Source organism: Chelonoidis abingdonii, chromosome 11, assembly GCF_003597395.2.
Source record: "Chelonoidis abingdonii isolate Lonesome George chromosome 11, CheloAbing_2.0, whole genome shotgun sequence".
Classification (NCBI taxonomy): domain Eukaryota; kingdom Metazoa; phylum Chordata; order Testudines; family Testudinidae; genus Chelonoidis; species Chelonoidis abingdonii.
The window spans coordinates 6,170,834-6,186,107 of record NC_133779.1 but is presented as its reverse complement, the minus strand read 5'-3'; the positions used below and the strand labels follow the sequence as shown (position 1 = coordinate 6,186,107).

General features: G+C 63.1%; 2 protein-coding genes across 4 annotated transcripts in view; both read right to left on the bottom strand.

Annotated features, from left to right (window-relative positions):
• Window positions 1–15,274, bottom strand: part of OPA3 (outer mitochondrial membrane lipid metabolism regulator OPA3) — a 45,875-nt gene that overhangs the window by 27,933 nt on the left and 2,668 nt on the right. The window lies entirely within an intron of this gene.
• The window catches only part of EML2 (EMAP like 2), a 41,580-nt gene continuing 39,971 nt past the window's right edge, over window positions 13,666–15,274 (bottom strand). For both annotated transcript variants that reach the window (XM_075070680.1, XM_075070679.1), the window contains 2 exons: window positions 14,920–15,050; window positions 13,666–14,301 (listed from right to left, as the gene is read on the bottom strand). In XM_075070680.1, the coding sequence (XP_074926781.1) occupies window positions 14,176–14,301; window positions 14,920–15,050 (257 nt within the window). In that variant the 3' untranslated portion in view covers window positions 13,666–14,175. The remainder of the gene's footprint in view (window positions 14,302–14,919; window positions 15,051–15,274) is intronic.

The following is a 15,274-nucleotide window of genomic DNA, read 5'->3' as shown; positions in this document are numbered from 1 at the left end:
AGCAGCTTTCAATGACCTGAAGGGGGGTTCCAAAGAGGATGGAGCTCGGCTGTTCTCAGTGGTGGCAGATGACAGAACAAGGAGTAATGGTGTCAAGTTGCAGTGGGGGAGGTCTAGGTTGGATATTAGGAAACACTATTTCACTAGGTGGGCGATGAAGCACTGGAATGGGTTACCTAGGGAGGTGGTGGACTCTCCTTCCTTAAAGGTTTTTAAGGTCAGGCTTGACAAAGCCCTGGCTGGGATGATTTAGTTGGAGATTGGTCCTGCTTTGAATCATAAAATATCTGGGTTGGAAGGGACCTCAGGAGATTATCTAGTCAGGGGGCCCCAGTGCGGTGCCCGCAGGTGCCATGGCACCCACCGAGGGATCTAAGCGTGCCTGTGTACTGGCTGGCAGCCAAGCATCCACTGAAATGCTGCTGACAAGCTGCCTCATCGCTGAAATGCCGTCGATTTTCAGCAGCGTTGCCTATTGACGTTGCTGCTTGTCAACAGAATTTCAGCAGGTGCTCGTCCACCACCCACAGTCCTTCTTGGCGCCAGACAAAAGCATGACCAGTCCCCAGACAGATTTTTGCCCCACATCCTTAAGTAACCCTCTCAAGGATTGAGCTCACAACCTGGGCTTTATTAGGGGAATGCTCAAATGGTTGAGCTATCTCTCCCCATGGCTGAGGGGTGGGTTGGACTAGATGACCTCATGAGATCCCTTCCAAACCTGAGCATCTATGATCCTTGGGGAGTTAACCCTCCTGCACCAGGGCAGGGTTAACCCCTTCAGCACCAAGTATGGGGTTTGAACTTTGAGGAGAAGGAATTAAGCTCCAATCTGCCAAACTCGCTGTCCTGGGATGAACCCTCCCCCTGCAGGGCTCCAGGAATTAACCCTCTCCATGCCAGGCTGTTCCTCCAACCCCTGCATTAACCCATCTCAGCCTCTGGGGACAGTCTTGGCCTCGTGCTGCCCAGGGAGGCTGAGTTAACCATGCTGCTGCCAGAGCCCTGTGGGGAGGGAACCGACTCGCTTGCCTCAGCCCTAGAGGAGGTGGGGCCCTGGCCCCGCCCACTGATTGAAGGGGCGGGGCTATGTAATTTAGGGGACTGAGTCAGTCTGTGACAGGCAGATGCGCTGTCGCCTTAGTAACCCCGAGCCCACCTCCATGGGAGTAGTGTCTGGGAAAAGCTGCTGCCACGGAGGGGGGGATGGGGGCTGTTCCCACTTCTCAGTGAAGGAGCCCCAGAGCTGTGGGGACATAAAGGAAACCGGCTTCATCCCCCCCACCCATGTGCTAGGCTCAGCCCCTGCACAGGAAAGCATCCCAAGGGAGTCAGTGACAACCAGGGAAAGAACCCCCTCATCCAACCACTACAGTACACTTCTGTCCAGAGACAGGTATAGAACCCAGGCGTCCTGGCACCCAGCCCCCATTCTTCTCTCAGAGCTGGAGATAGAACCCAGACATCCTGGTGCCCAGCCCCCGCTTCTCCTCTCAGAGCTGGAAATAGAACCCAGGCATCCTGGCTCCCAGCTCCCCTCATCCAACCACTACAGTACACTTCCACCCGGAGTCAGGTATAGAACCCAGGCGTCCTGGTGCCCAGACCCCCGTTCTCTAGCCCCTAGACACCATTCTTCTCTCAGAGCTGGAGATAGAACCAGGTGTCCTGGTGCCCAGACCCCCCTTCTCTAGCCCCTAGACACCATTCTTCTCTCGGACCTGGAGATAGAACCCAGGCGTTCTGGCGCCCACACCCCCCTTCTCTAGCCCCTGGACCTCATTCTTCTCTGAGAGCTAGAGATAGAACCCAGGCGTCCTGGCCCCCAGACCCGCTCCTCTTGCCACTAGACCCCCTACCCTCTGCCAGGAGTCATGGTTAACCGCACATACATCATTTCCCAATGGTCAGCAAGAAAAAAATGTACCCGTCTGCAGTCGCCTCCTCTCTCCACCATCCCCCCATGCCATGGGCAGGAACCTTGATGGTGGGTGAGAGGGGCTTGGGCCAGAGGCTGGGAATAAGCCTTCGGGTCACGGAGGATTCATTTCCTCCAGCTCATAAAGGATCTATAAACAAAGTTTCTGCAACAATGAGTAGATTGTTCCCAGCCTGGAAGTGACAAGGGGGCAAAGGGCGCACCTTCCTGGAAACCACAGAGTGCTGCAGAGCCGGGCAAGTGATGTAGCCAGGGGTGCGCAGCCCACATAGTCACTGCTGACTCAGTGACCCAGTGCAGTGCTGGGGCCTGTGCTGCAGGGAGCTGGAGGGGGCTCATGGGCTGCAGGGAGCGGGGCGGGGGCTCAGTAGGGGACGCTGGGCTGCATGGAGCCGGCTGGGGTCAGTAGCGGGTGCTGGGCTGCAAGGAGCCAGCTGGGGTGAGTAGGGGGCGCTGTGCTGCAGGGAGCTGGGTGGGGTCAGCAGGGGGCACTGTGCTGCAGAGAGCCAGGTGGGGTCAGCAGGGGGTGCTGGGCTGCAGAGAGCCGGGTGGGGTCAGCAGGGGGCGCTGGGCTGCAGTGAGCTGGTGGGGTCAGCAGGGGGCACTGTGCTGCAGAGAGCCAGGTGGGGTCAGCAGGGCGCTGGGCTGCAGAGAGCTGGGTGGGGTCAGCAGGGGGCGCTGGGCTGCAGGGAGCCGGGTGGGGTCAGCAGGGGGCGCTGGGCTGCAGAGAGTTGGGTGGGGTCAGCAGGGGGCGCTGGGCTGCAGGGAGCCGGTGGGGTCAGCAGGGGGCGCTGGGCTGCAGGGAGCTGGGTGGGGTCAGCAGGGCATGCTGGGCTGCAGGGAGCTGGGCAGGTCCCTTCCCAGTCCCCAGGGGCTGTGCTGAGCCAGTCTCTGCTCCATGCGTGGGCTGCAGGCTGCTCAGTAGCTGGAGCGACGTGGGCGCAGTGCGGACACCGTGCGTCGGTGTGACTGCGACTCGGCCCTGCTCGCTGTGTGCACCGGTGCAGGGCGTTGGCACTGGGCCGGCTCCAGCAGCATGGCTGGACCCTGTGTAGACCAGGCTGGGGGGACTGACCCATCCTCCCTTTACACTCCTGGTGGGACTGTGCCTGGCTGGGGGAAGCACCTGCTCCAAGTCTGCTCCATTCCCCAGCAGCTCCGGGGGCTGGAATCCCAGCCCCTGCCTGTCCAGCCCATCCAGAGAGAGGGGTTCCCCGGGGCTGGGTCAGGGGAACCCCTGTCTCCTCCCCACCCCGCTCTCATTCACATTCCCAGCCAGTGACCACAGCATGTGTTTCCTGCCCATTGACAAAGCTGTAAAATTCCCCTTGCAGACTTCCTTCTAGCTGGACAATATCCCTCTGGGTGGGGGTGTGAATGTGCTATTTTGCCATGGTATGTGTGTGTGGATAGGGGTGTGTGCGCTATTCTGCCAGAGTGTGTGTGTGTGGACAGGTGTGCGTGTGTTATCTTGCCAGCATGTATGTGTGTGTGTGGGGGGTGGATAGGTGTGAGTGTGTTATCCTGCCAGGGTTTGTGTGGGTGTGTGTGGGTGGGGGGTGGATAGGTACATATGTGTGTTATTCTGCCAGGCTGTTTGTGTGTGTGTGTATGTGTGTAGGGGGAGTGGATAGGTGTGAGTGTATTATCCTGCCAGGGTGTGTATGTGGATAGATGTGTGTGCGTTATCTTGCCTGTGTGTACGTGTGGATAGGTATGCGTGGGGTGTGAGTGTGTTATCCCACCAAGTGTGTGGGTGTGTATGTCTGTGTTTGTGTAGGTATATTAGCCCACCATGGTGTGTATGTGTGGGGGGTGGATAGGGGTGTGTGAGTGTTATCCTGCCAGGTGTGTGTGGGGGTGTGTGGATAGGGGTGTGTGTGTGTTATCCTGCCAGGTGTGTGGGGGGGAGTGTGGAGGGGTGTGTGTGTGTGTGTTGTCCCACCAGGGTGTGTGTGTGTGTGTGGAGGGTGTAGAAGAGTGTGTGTGTTGGTCTGTGTGTGTCAGGGTGTGTGTGTGGTACGGTTACTACCTGGCTGATATTTGACCAACCTGGCTGTTTTTTTTTATGGATTCGCCAGTTGCCAGAAAAATAATTGAATCTGCCGAGTTTTTTACGTGGGTCTAAGATTTGCATCATTCTCCCCAGACCTGGGGCCAGCTCACATCAAACGTGTCTGTGTCCGGCTACAGGTGCCGCCACTTCCGCAGGTTACACGCTCACAGAGCAAACCTGCTGAAAACACAGCAGCCATCTGCCCCCAGTGCCACACGCGGGTGTGAGAGGGTGTGAGTCGCGCGCGAGCGAGGAGATGTGCACTTTATCACTCATCTCTACGTGTGCCTTCTAAATACGATTAGTGGCTGTTGGGGCGGGGGGGTGTGGATTGGCCCCTTCACTTGCCCGCCAGCCTCAGCCACGCAGCAGCCAGAGAGCGCAGCCCAATCGGAGCAGAACCTGGGACTCCTGGCCTGCCCCCCACCCTCTCAGGCACACAACGAGTCGGGGGAACTGGCTGGTTCAGGGAGTGTGGAGAGGGACATGGGGCCTTTCCCCTCTAGGGGGCGCCTGCTCCGATCCAGCCCCAGGGCAGAGGTCTGGCTGGCTCAGGTGAGCAGGAAATGGGCCTGGGGCCTTTCCCCTCCAGGGGGCGCCTGCTCTGGCACAGCCCCAGGGCAGGGGTCTGGCCGCCTCCTCTGGGTTGCAGAGTCCACCTGGTGGAAAGTGGGGGAACTGCACCCTGGGACCCTAGCAAAGCGTGATCTTGGGTTGCACCAAGGATTGGCCCCTCCAAGCCCCATGGAGTGGGTGGCAGGGGGCAGTTCAGAGTAACCTGCCCCCCTACACACACACTGGGGCAGGTGACCAGCTTCCATGTGCTGCAAACAGCAGGGATGGAGGTAGGAGGGGCTGGATCAGGGCCCTTTGCCTCCCAACACACAGGCCTTAGGCATGCGAGCTCCGGACACTGGCCAGAGTAGGAGGGTGTGGGTAGCAGCAGGATCCTTATTGGCTCTGCAGTCCCAGCCACTAGGGGGTGACATCGCACATGGCCACGTGTCAAACTCAGCCCCAGTCCCCTGAGCCATGCATCCCCCAGCCCCAGCCTGGGAGGGCTCCTCTAACCCCTCCCGCAGGAGCCTGGGGATTTTCTGCTGAGCACCAGAAAAATGCCCAGTGGGTGTATGTGTGAAGGGGGCAGAAAGTGCGGAAAGGGTTTGCCAAAGACTCCACTGCACAGAGGGGAAACTGAGGCATGGCCTGGGGAAAGGACTCACCCAAGGTTGCCCATGCTTGGGGAACAGGACCCTGGAGTTCTGACCCCCTGCTCAGAGCCCCATACCCCGGCTAGGCTGGGGCTCATTACTAGTCACTGTCATTATTGTCATGCAGATCCTGGCTGGCAGTGCCTGGGGGCCCCAGGTGAGATTGGGCCCCCAAACTGGGTGTGGCGCAGACAAAGCAGGTGGTCCAAGACTCTTCTACCCCCCAGGTGCCAGCCCCAGGCCCCCTACCATGTCCCACCCCTCTGTCCACCCCAGCCACCTCCCAGCCCCCGCCATTTCCCACAGTCTGCATCATATCTCAGTCTCAACCCCCATGCCCCAACTCTCACGCCCCATCTGTGTTACCTGCCCCAGCCCCTCAAGTGGCTCCAAGGCTCGGCTGAGGCTCATGGGACTGGGGGATGCAGGGCGATGGCAGCTTGTGGTGCTGACCCCGGGGGCTGGGGGGAGCAATGGGAATGCAGAACCAGAGGGCTCACCGTGAGGGCGGCGGTGTCAGGGGCCTAGTGGGGAGCCCCCTCCCGACCCCCGTCCCCACATCTGGGAGGGTAAAGACAGCTGCCCCCTCCCCTCCCATGGAACTGTGCCAGGGCCCTGCCACCCAGCCAGCACCCACAGGCCTGGCAATGGAGGCTGGGGTCAGGCTGCGGGTGTGGGGCAGTGTCTGCCTCAGAGCCAAGCTGTACTGTGGAGCCTGGGCTTTGGTGCCAGCCATGTCCAACTCAGAGCTCCCTCTGGCCTGGGACTAGTCCAGGCTCTACTGGGGGGTCAGCATCCAGGGCTGTGCCTGCCTCCGGGGGCCTGGCAAGGGACCAGCTGGGGCAGAGCCTGGGGCAGGGGGACCCCGTGGGGGTGGAGCCTGGGGCAGGGGAGACCTTGTGGGGGTGGAGCCTGGGGCGGGGAGGGGGAGGACTCTAGGGGTGGTGCCTGGGGCAGTCGGGTGTTGCAGGAGGCAGAGCATGGGGCAGAGGGACCCTGCAGGGGCAGAGTCTGGGACAAGGGGGGCCATGTGGGGGTGGAGCCTGGGGCGGGGGGACCCTGCAGGGGCAGAGCCTGGGGCAGGAGGGACTCTGTGGGGGTGGAGCCTGGGGCAGGGGGGACCCTGCAGGGGCAGAGCCTGGGGCAGGAGGGACCCTGGGATGGTGGAGCCTGGGACAGGGGGCACCCTGGGGGCGGTGCCTGGGGCAGCCGGGTGTTGCAGGAGGCAGAGCATGGGGCAGAGGGACCCTGCAGGGGCAGAGTCTGGGACAAGGGGGGCCATGTGGGGGTGGAGCCTGGGGCGGGGGGACCCTGCAGGGGCAGAGCCTGGGGCAGGAGGGACTCTGTGGGGGTGGAGCCTGGGGCAGGGGGGACCCTGCAGGGGCAGAGCCTGGGGCAGGAGGGACCCTGGGATGGTGGAGCCTGGGACAGGGGGCACCCTGGGGGCGGTGCCTGGGGCAGCCGGGTGTTGCAGGAGGCAGAGCATGGGGCAGGGAGGAGCCAGGAGGCAGCCAAAAGCCAGATCAGCTTCCTGCTCCAGGTTGCGCCCAGCCCCTCTGAGCCAGAACCCGCCTGAAGCATCGGAGCTGTTCGGAGTCACATCCTGGTGGGAACAATGGGCCATGAATCACTGGTATCCCTGGGAGGACGCCCTGCCGGGAACCTCCTGCTACCTCGTGGGACCCACTGCGGGTGAATACGGGCTCGTCCCTTCCGGTTCCGCTGCATCTTGGTGCTGGACGAGGGTCCCTGAATAAACACCCCATGCGTCCTCCCCCAAAGGTGGCTGCAGCTAGGTGCAGGGACCCTGTATAAACAGCCCCCATGCCCCACCCCAGAGGTGGCTGCATTGGGGCGCATGGTCCCTACATAAACAGCACCACCCCAGATGGCTGCATCTCAGCACCATGCCAGTGGCTGTATATCATATCAAAGCCCTTTGATGGAACGGGGAGATCCTGAGATGAAATGTCTGAGACCCTCTGCCACGGCCCTTCCAGGGGGGTGGAGGAGGCCAGGAAACAGGCCTCACCCCAGGGACTCCCCTTCCCAGTGTGGCCAGGCCTAGAGAAATGCTGTTTAATAATTAGCAGTGAAGCTGACAGTGGTGGGGGAGTCCCTGACAAGGCCTCAGCACCTGCTGGGCTGGAGCCGGATTTGTGGTGCCCAGACCTTGCCGCGGTCTCCAGCTCAGAGGTCACCATCAGGGGGCTGCCCCAGCCACTTAGCACCAGGATCAGCATGCGGCAGCACGGCCTGGCCCCGGCCTGGCGTTCCCTCGGCCAGCTGTGCCTGCGTGGGCATGGGGAGCAGGTGGGCGAGAGCTGGGCGCAGGTGCCACTGATGGGCTCCAGAGAATCCTGTGGCACCTTATAGACTAACAGACGTTTTGGATCATGAGCTTTCGTGGGTGAATACGTGGGTGGGATGGGCTCCAGTGGGTCTAACAGCCCCTAAGGGCGTGTGGCGCTGGGAAAGCGGGTGCGGGCTGAGGGCGGGTGGAAATCGTCAGAGCTCCGGGTGGCTGCTCCTGCTCTGGGATCCACGTGGGCTTTCCTGGGTAGTTTTCATGCAGGGAGCTGGGCCGCGGCTGGGGGTGGGGGGGCGGTGCTGGCTGGGATTGTGTTCCGTGAAAGGGGTCTGGGGTTGGTTTGTTCGCTCAGCAAACGACGTGACACTTTTCACACACAAGCAAGCCGCACTTTGGGTCAAATTTGTCAGGTTCTACATGAGAATTTCTGGGGGACTCTTTTTCTAACTTTTGTTTCAAAATAGTAAGGCAATTTCCACACTCGCCTGCTCCTTTTTGCTTCCTGACTAAGATGGAAGGGGCAGGCCTGATTTTTACTGTCCAAAGGGGAAAAGGGCCGGGGGGGGGGAGGATTTTTGTTTAGGGGGAGAGAACCACAAGTTTGAAATGAGTGTTTTATGCAGCACTTCTTTGGCCTGCGTCCTTGTTTGCGTGGGACGACCAGTTTCACCAGGACTCATGCACTTTGGAGGGTTTGTGCCGCAAACAGAGCTGAAGAACTGGTCGCTACGGGCACTGGGCTGGGAGCCAGGACACAGCTCTGGGAGGCACGTCCTGGTGCAAGTGACCGGCCCGTAGCCCTTGCACATCAATGCTGCCCTGGGGCTGCGAGTTTGGGTGCTGCCCTGAGCCGGTGACTGTCAACAGCGGCTGGGTGACGAGGGGCTGAGCGCAGAGGGGGTCTGTGGCAGTGACAATCTCCCAAAGTTGCTCTCAGCTCCGGACACTGTTGTTGACAATGGGTGGGTCTTGTCAGGGCAGGGGGTGTGTGTCAGTAATGGGGGCAGGGGATGGATTTGGTGAAAAGCTTCGTCATGTATAGACTGTCCCGGCCACTTCAACCTATGGAGCACTCAGAAATTTCCATGCTGCGGGGGATTGGCTTGGAAATTGGTTTGTCGTCCCAAGGCCAGGGCGCGACTCTGTGGAGCAGATGTTGTGGCATTTACTCAAGGAACTCCTGAGAACCAGCCCCCTCCGATGAGCGGCCCCCGTGCTCTCAAAGCCAGTTGCCTAGTAGCTGGGCTTGCAAAGGGGCAGGTTGCTTGCCGCAGCTGATGCCATAGAGGTCACTTGGGGCCAGGCTTCAGCCCCATGTCCTGTGCAAAGCGTGGGAAACAGCCACATGCCTCAGGAGACGGACCAGGGAACCCGGGGTGGGGGGAGTCAGAGCACGGGCTGGGCGAGTGTCTGGGGTGCACATTTGACGCTCTTTGGTCAAGGGGCTGCTGAGAGACCCCCCCCCCGATGATTTGAAAATATTCAGTCTTTTGATGCAGAAGGAGGAGAAAACGTAGCCCCCTTCTCCCCCAATTGCTGTCACCGAGTTCGTCACCAGCCCAACGGGACACGTTAGAAATATTGCCTAAGTCACTGCCCCACCCACATGTCAGCCCCTCTGCCAGCCACAGCCCACCTCTGCCAGCTGCCCGTCTGGGGCATAGCCCGACCCGGGCTCATGCGGTGGCTGAGGGGGGCTAGAGCTGCCCTCCCCCACAGGAGATCTAGGCTTGTGGCCCCCCTGGGCAGGGTGTGCAGATCTCACACTGGTCTGATGTCGGGGTTTTTCACCCCACAGCTGCGTGCCCCTGCGCAGGAACATGCTGTCTTGTCCCACTGCCCCACCTGGGGCTCCTCCCCTTCCCAGAGGCTGAGGGCTGCCCTGCTGCAGGGGGAACAGGCAGGGCTCCCTGTGCTGAGTGCCAGGGCCGGTGCAACCATTAGGCGAACTAGGCAGTTGACCTAGGGCGTCGAGATTTGGGGCACAAGAAAGCAGCCCCAAATTTTTTTCTTAAATGGTTGGGGCAGCCGTGCTGCTGGATGCCACGCACAGAGCAAGGAGTATCGAGTGAAGCTCGGCGGGCCAGGCCCGCCAGGTGCGCTGGCAGGCGCCGCAGCGTTGCGCCCTGTAGGGCGCTCCTGCAGGCTGACAGGGCCGCGGTCGGGCAGACGCGGAGCTTGGCAGCCCAGGATGTCCCCCTGGGTCAGGGCACCGCGAGGCTGTGCAAGCGTTCGGATCAGCCAGGGGTCCCTGGGTCAGGGCGCCGCTGCGGCCAGCCGGCAGCCCAGGGGGTATCCTGGTCAGGCGCCGCTGCACAGCAAGCCGACAGGCCAGGGGTCCCTGACCCAGGGAAACCCCGGGCTGCCTGCTAGCCGCGGCGGAGGCGGCTCTGACCCTGGTCAGCGCCGCCGCAAGTGGCAGCCAAGCAGCCCGGGTGTTCTTCTGGGTCAGGGCGGCCGCCGTAGGAAGCGGGAAGCCCGGCGTGTCCCTTGGTCAGGGCGCATGCCGTGGCAGCCAGCAGCCAGGAGCCCATGGAAGCTGCCGCAAGTGGTGCCTGCGGATGGTGCGATGACTCGCGCGGCTCCGTGGCACACCCTAGTGACTCGCAGCCGACTGCGGGCAGCTCCACCGGAGACACAGGGCGGACCATGCGCGGAGAAGCTGGCGAGCAGAATTGCATCTGCGATAGGGCCCTCAAACCTAGCACCGGTTCTGGCTGGGCCAGTGGGTCCGGTGTCATGGGGAGCTTTTGGCCCGAACAGCATAGGCTCCTTCAGCTGGAGCGGGCCGTTGAGAGGAAGCTGGGCAGAGTCCCAGCCATGGGCTTGCATCCCCGCAAGTATCCTAGCTGGGGTTACCCCCACCCGAGCTCGGGGCAAGCGACGATTCCATGCCATGGGCGCGCCAGTGGGTGGGAATTGGGGAACCACAAGGGCTGGCGCAGGACGGGCGCAGACGAAGCGCCTACTTCCTTCGCGGATCCCTGGCCGGGGACTGGATGTGGTTTAACACGGCGCCCTATGCACCCTTCTGCTGGCCAATTGGCCCATGGCACTGCCAAGGGTGGGGAGCAGCTGGTGCAGATGTGTCCCTGGGGGGCAAGGGGTACGCAGAACCTGCTTCTGTGCCTGAATGGCCTGGCGGGGGGTGAAGCCAGCTGGCAGCGCAGACAGTAACTCGCCAACCGTCCGAGATCTTGTGCGCTCAAAACATTTGAGCCCGTTTCCTCTGCAAGTGCTCAAGTGGCTCTTCTGCGGGTCCCTGGGGTTCATACCAGGCGCCCAATCACGGTTCCCCAGGGGGTAGCACTGGCCAGAAGGAGCGTTCTCCATGCCCTGTGGTTTGTCGTCTCACAGGCCTGGCAGGCCGGGGCTGCGATACCGTAACCCCTGCTGCGGGGGTTGAAATCACTCGCTGCCCCTGCCCCCCAGAATCACCATAACCAGCCCGGTCACCCTCCAGAGGGGCCCAGGTCCCTGCGCTTGGATGGGACACAGCCCCTCTGGGTTTTTGGCTGTGTGGGGTGGTATGGCAGGAGAGTGCCAAGCACCCAGGTGGCGGGCTGCGGGTACCACCTTGTACCCCCCACATGAGCCCCAGAGGGCTGGCCTGCAGGTCTGGGCCATGGGGGTGCCGGAGGCTTTGTCCCCTCTTGGGCTGCAGGCCCTCAGTACTGCTGGTTGTTTAGCCCAGCCTGGTGTCCGCCCAGGCAGCTCGACCTCACGGAGTCCCCAGGGCCTCACTGCTCCCAGTCCACGCCTCGGATCATGATCCTCGGCCCCCTTTCCTCCCAGCCCTCTGTCCCACCCGCGTCATCTCTCGGGCCAGCCAGTAGGGTTGCCTGGTGGCTTGGTTTCCGACCGGTCGGGAGTGACGCCAGTGAAAAGGGATCGGGTGGGTCTGGTAGTCCTCCGTTAAACAGTCTGTCGGCGGCGGCAGACAGGGCTAAGGCAGGTTCCCGGACTGGCTCCGTGCAGCTCCCAGAAGTGGGGGCCTGTCCAAGATCCTAGGGGGAGGGGCAGCAACAGGGGTCCGTGCACTGCCCCTGCCCCAAGACGCGCGCGGCGGCAGCTTCGCATTGGCCGGAGACGCGCAGCCAAGTAAATGGGGAAGGTGCCTCCAGTGGGGGCAACACGCAGAGCCACGCAGCCACCAGAAGAGACCTTGCTGGACACTTCCCAGAGCCACCTGAGGTAAGCGTCACGCCAAAGCCACACCCAGAAATGTCTGGGGTATGCGGCAATTGGGGCGACACGCCTGGCCCACCCCCTGCCCCAGCCTGAGCCCCCACCATGCGCCCACCCCTGTCCAGCCTGAGGCCTCCCGCAGCCCAACCCCTGCCCCTTCCCAGCACGCCCCAACCCCCTGCCCAGCCCTGAGCTCATCCCATGCCCCAACCCGCTGCCCAGCCCAGAGCTCTTGCAGCCAACCCGCCTGCTCCCTCCCGTGCCCAACCCCCTGTCCCCAGCCTGATTCCGCCTTGCAGCCCATCCTCTGCCTCCCTGCCTGTGCCCAACCCCACTGCACCCATGCCCTGAGCCCCTCCTTGCAGCCCAACCCCTGCTAGTCCCGAGTCCCTTCCCGCAACCCCAACACCCTACCAGCTGAAGCCACCTCGCCGCACCCAAACCCATCCTAGCCTGAGCCCCTCCTGCGCCCAACCCTGTCCAGTCTGAGTCCCTTCCGCACCCACAACCCTCTGCCCCAGCCCCAGAGCCTCTCCTGTGCCCCAACCCGTCTAGGCCCTGAGCCCTTCCGCGCCCAACCCCTGTCCCAGTTCCTCGAGTCCGCTTCCCCGGCCCCAACCCTCTGCCCCAGCCCAGAGACCCTCTCCTAGCCCACCCCTGCCCCACGTCTGAGCCTTTCCACCTGTGCCCGAACCTCTGCCCTCCGTGCCCAACCCCCTGCCAGCCTGAAGCCCCTCCGTGCCCCAATCCCGTCTCAGTTGAGCCCCCTCCTGCGCCCAAGACCCCTGCTTCCAGCCTGAGCCTCCACCTGGCCCCAACCCTCTGCCCCCTCCCGGCGCCCACCCTGCTCCACGCCCTGAGCCCCCCTGCGCCCAAATCCCGTCTCAGCGAGCCTCTCCCGCACCCCACCCTGCTCAGCCCTGAGCTCCACCTGTGCCCGAACCCTCTGCCCCTCCGCGCCCCAACCCCCTGCTCCAGCCGAGCCATCCTCCACAGCCCAGCCCTGTCCGCTTGAGCCCTCTTCAGCAATCCTCTCCTCTCCTGTGGCCCCAACCCCCCTGCCCCCCAGTCCTGAGCCCCTCCGCGCCCACCCAGTGAAAATGAGTGGTGAGGTGGGGTGGGGAGAGCAGCCTGGAGGGGGGATGGCGTCACAGGGCCAGGGCGGGTGGTTCGTTTTTCGCCATCAGGAAGTTGCAACCTCCCACCAGGACATGCCCCCACCTTGAGTTGGCCCCCTGTTTTCTCGGGTCTCCCTGGTAACAAGGGGCTTGGATCCAAATACAGGATGTGTCGGGGGGGGGAAGGGAAATCACGGGTGGCCTCCTGGGCCCATTGCCAGCGATGGCATCCCACCCACTGCCACACAGCCTCTGTTCCCCCCATCCGCGCTGTGGGGCTCACTCCCATTTCCTATCACAGGGCACCCCCAGTGAGGGCCGGGAGCCCCCAGGGCTGTGAGCGGGAGAGGGGTGCTGACCCTGCCCCAGTGTGGGGATGTGGGCAGAGCTCCCCTGGTGACAGGTCATGTCCCTCCCCAAGAGGGTGCAGGCCAGTGCTCTTGCTGCCAGCCCTGCCCAGCCCCTCACCCCCACAGCAGGGGGCGGGGGGTGTGAAAACCTGCCCCATGGGGGCTTTTTCTTCCTCGGAGGGGAAGTGCAGCTCAATGGCACCACCTGGGGGTGTCTGGACGTCGCCTCGCTTGGGCTCGCGGCTAAAATGGGAAGACGCACCAGGAATTCGCCTTCCCGCGGTGCAATGACCCGAGTGCGTCGCCCCACACAAACACACACACATACACACCAGAGCTGGCCCCTGAGTGTGTCCCCCCCAACACACACACACACAGCCCAAGTGCATCCCCCTCAACACACACACACACAGCCCCTGAGTGCATCCCCCCCAACACACACACACACAGCCGGCCCCTTAATGCGTCCCCCCCAACACACACACCCCCCGGTTCAATCACTTGATCTTTATTGGCTGGGCCGGGGTAGAGGAGCCTGCAGCCCCACCCCTGATCTTTGGAAATACAGGTTCATGCTTTGGCCCCTGCCCTTCTCCACGCGCCAGGGATGCCAGGACCATCCCCACCTCCGCTGGCTGGGGAGGGGGGCGCAACCCACATGCCCAGGAGCCTGATGGGGGTGGGGATGGGCAGAGCCAGCCCCAAGCCTGGTTGGGGGGTAGATTCTGTGTCCCTCTCCCATCCCCCACAAGAAGGGGCACATGTCACCCTTGATCCCCGCCCCCATTCCCCAGGTAACCTCCTCCCCGGTCCTTGGGGGCCAGGGGAGCCTGGGCCCCCTAAGAAACGGCAGCACCAGGCACCCTCCCCCACAAAGTGCCCCCCCAGGCCCTGTTCCGCCCCAGCCTTTCAATATAGCTCTGGATATAGACTCAATACATATATAGATCTCTGGAAAATACAGCCTCCGCCCCACGCCCCACCCGCCCCCACGCCAGCCCCCTAGACGAGGCGCCACTGCAGGACGCTGGTGTCCGTGCCGCCGGTGGAGAGCAGCTGGCTGTCGTCGTGCAGGAAGGCAACGTTGGTCACGTGGCTGCTGTGCCCACCGGCCGCATGGCTCGGGGCCTGCCAAGGAGATGGGTGGGGTCAAGGCCAGGAGCCTGCGGCAGCCAGGGCTGTGGCTGAGGTGGCCCACGGGTGCCAGAGGAGCTGGGTTGTGGGGGTGGGCAGGGAATGACCCAGAGGAGCCTCAGCCTGGAGAAGGGGCCCCCCACAGCTAGGGCAGTGAGAGATGGGGGCGCACCGCTGCGGCACAGGGGACAGGGCTCACACTGGGAGGCCAAGGGCACTAGGGATGTGGATGCCACCCATCACAGCTGGCGTGGGGCACCAGGGGGTGGGGCACAGGCTGGCACTTACCCACAGCTGGTGTGGAGCACCAGGGAGTGGGGCACAGGGCTGGCACACTCCCCCAGCTGGCATGGGGCACCAGGGTGTGGACACGGGGCTGGCACTCAATCACAGCTGGTGTGGGGCACCAGAGTGTGGACACGGGGCTGGCACTCACCCACAGCTGGCGTGGGGCACCACGGGGTGGGACACAAGGGGGTGGGCACAGGGCTGGCACTCACCCACAGCTGGCATGGGGCACCAGGGGGTGGGACACCGGGGGGTGGGCACAGGGCTGGCACACACCTCCAGCTGGCATGGGGCACCAGGGGTGGACACAGGGCTGGCACTCACCCGTGGCTGGCAGCAGGGGTAGGAGAACAAGTGCACTTTGCCGAAGTCGTCGGCGGAGGCCAGGAGTTTGCCGTCGTGGGAGCGGCACACGGCGTTGATGTCTGTCCCATCCGCGCCCTCCGGCCAGATCCCTGCCAGGGCAGGTCAGGCCAGGCCTGAGCACGGGGCTATCCCAGAGCCCCCACTTCCGCTCCGACTGAGCCCCATCCACCCCCAGCCCTGCTCCCCACCCAATCCTGCTCCCCGACCAGACTCCCCAGCCTCATGCACACCCCAGCCCCACTCCCCAACCTGCCCCCCGAGCCCCACTCTCCTACCTTCTGCCCCACACCCCCAGCCCTCTGCACTGCTCCCC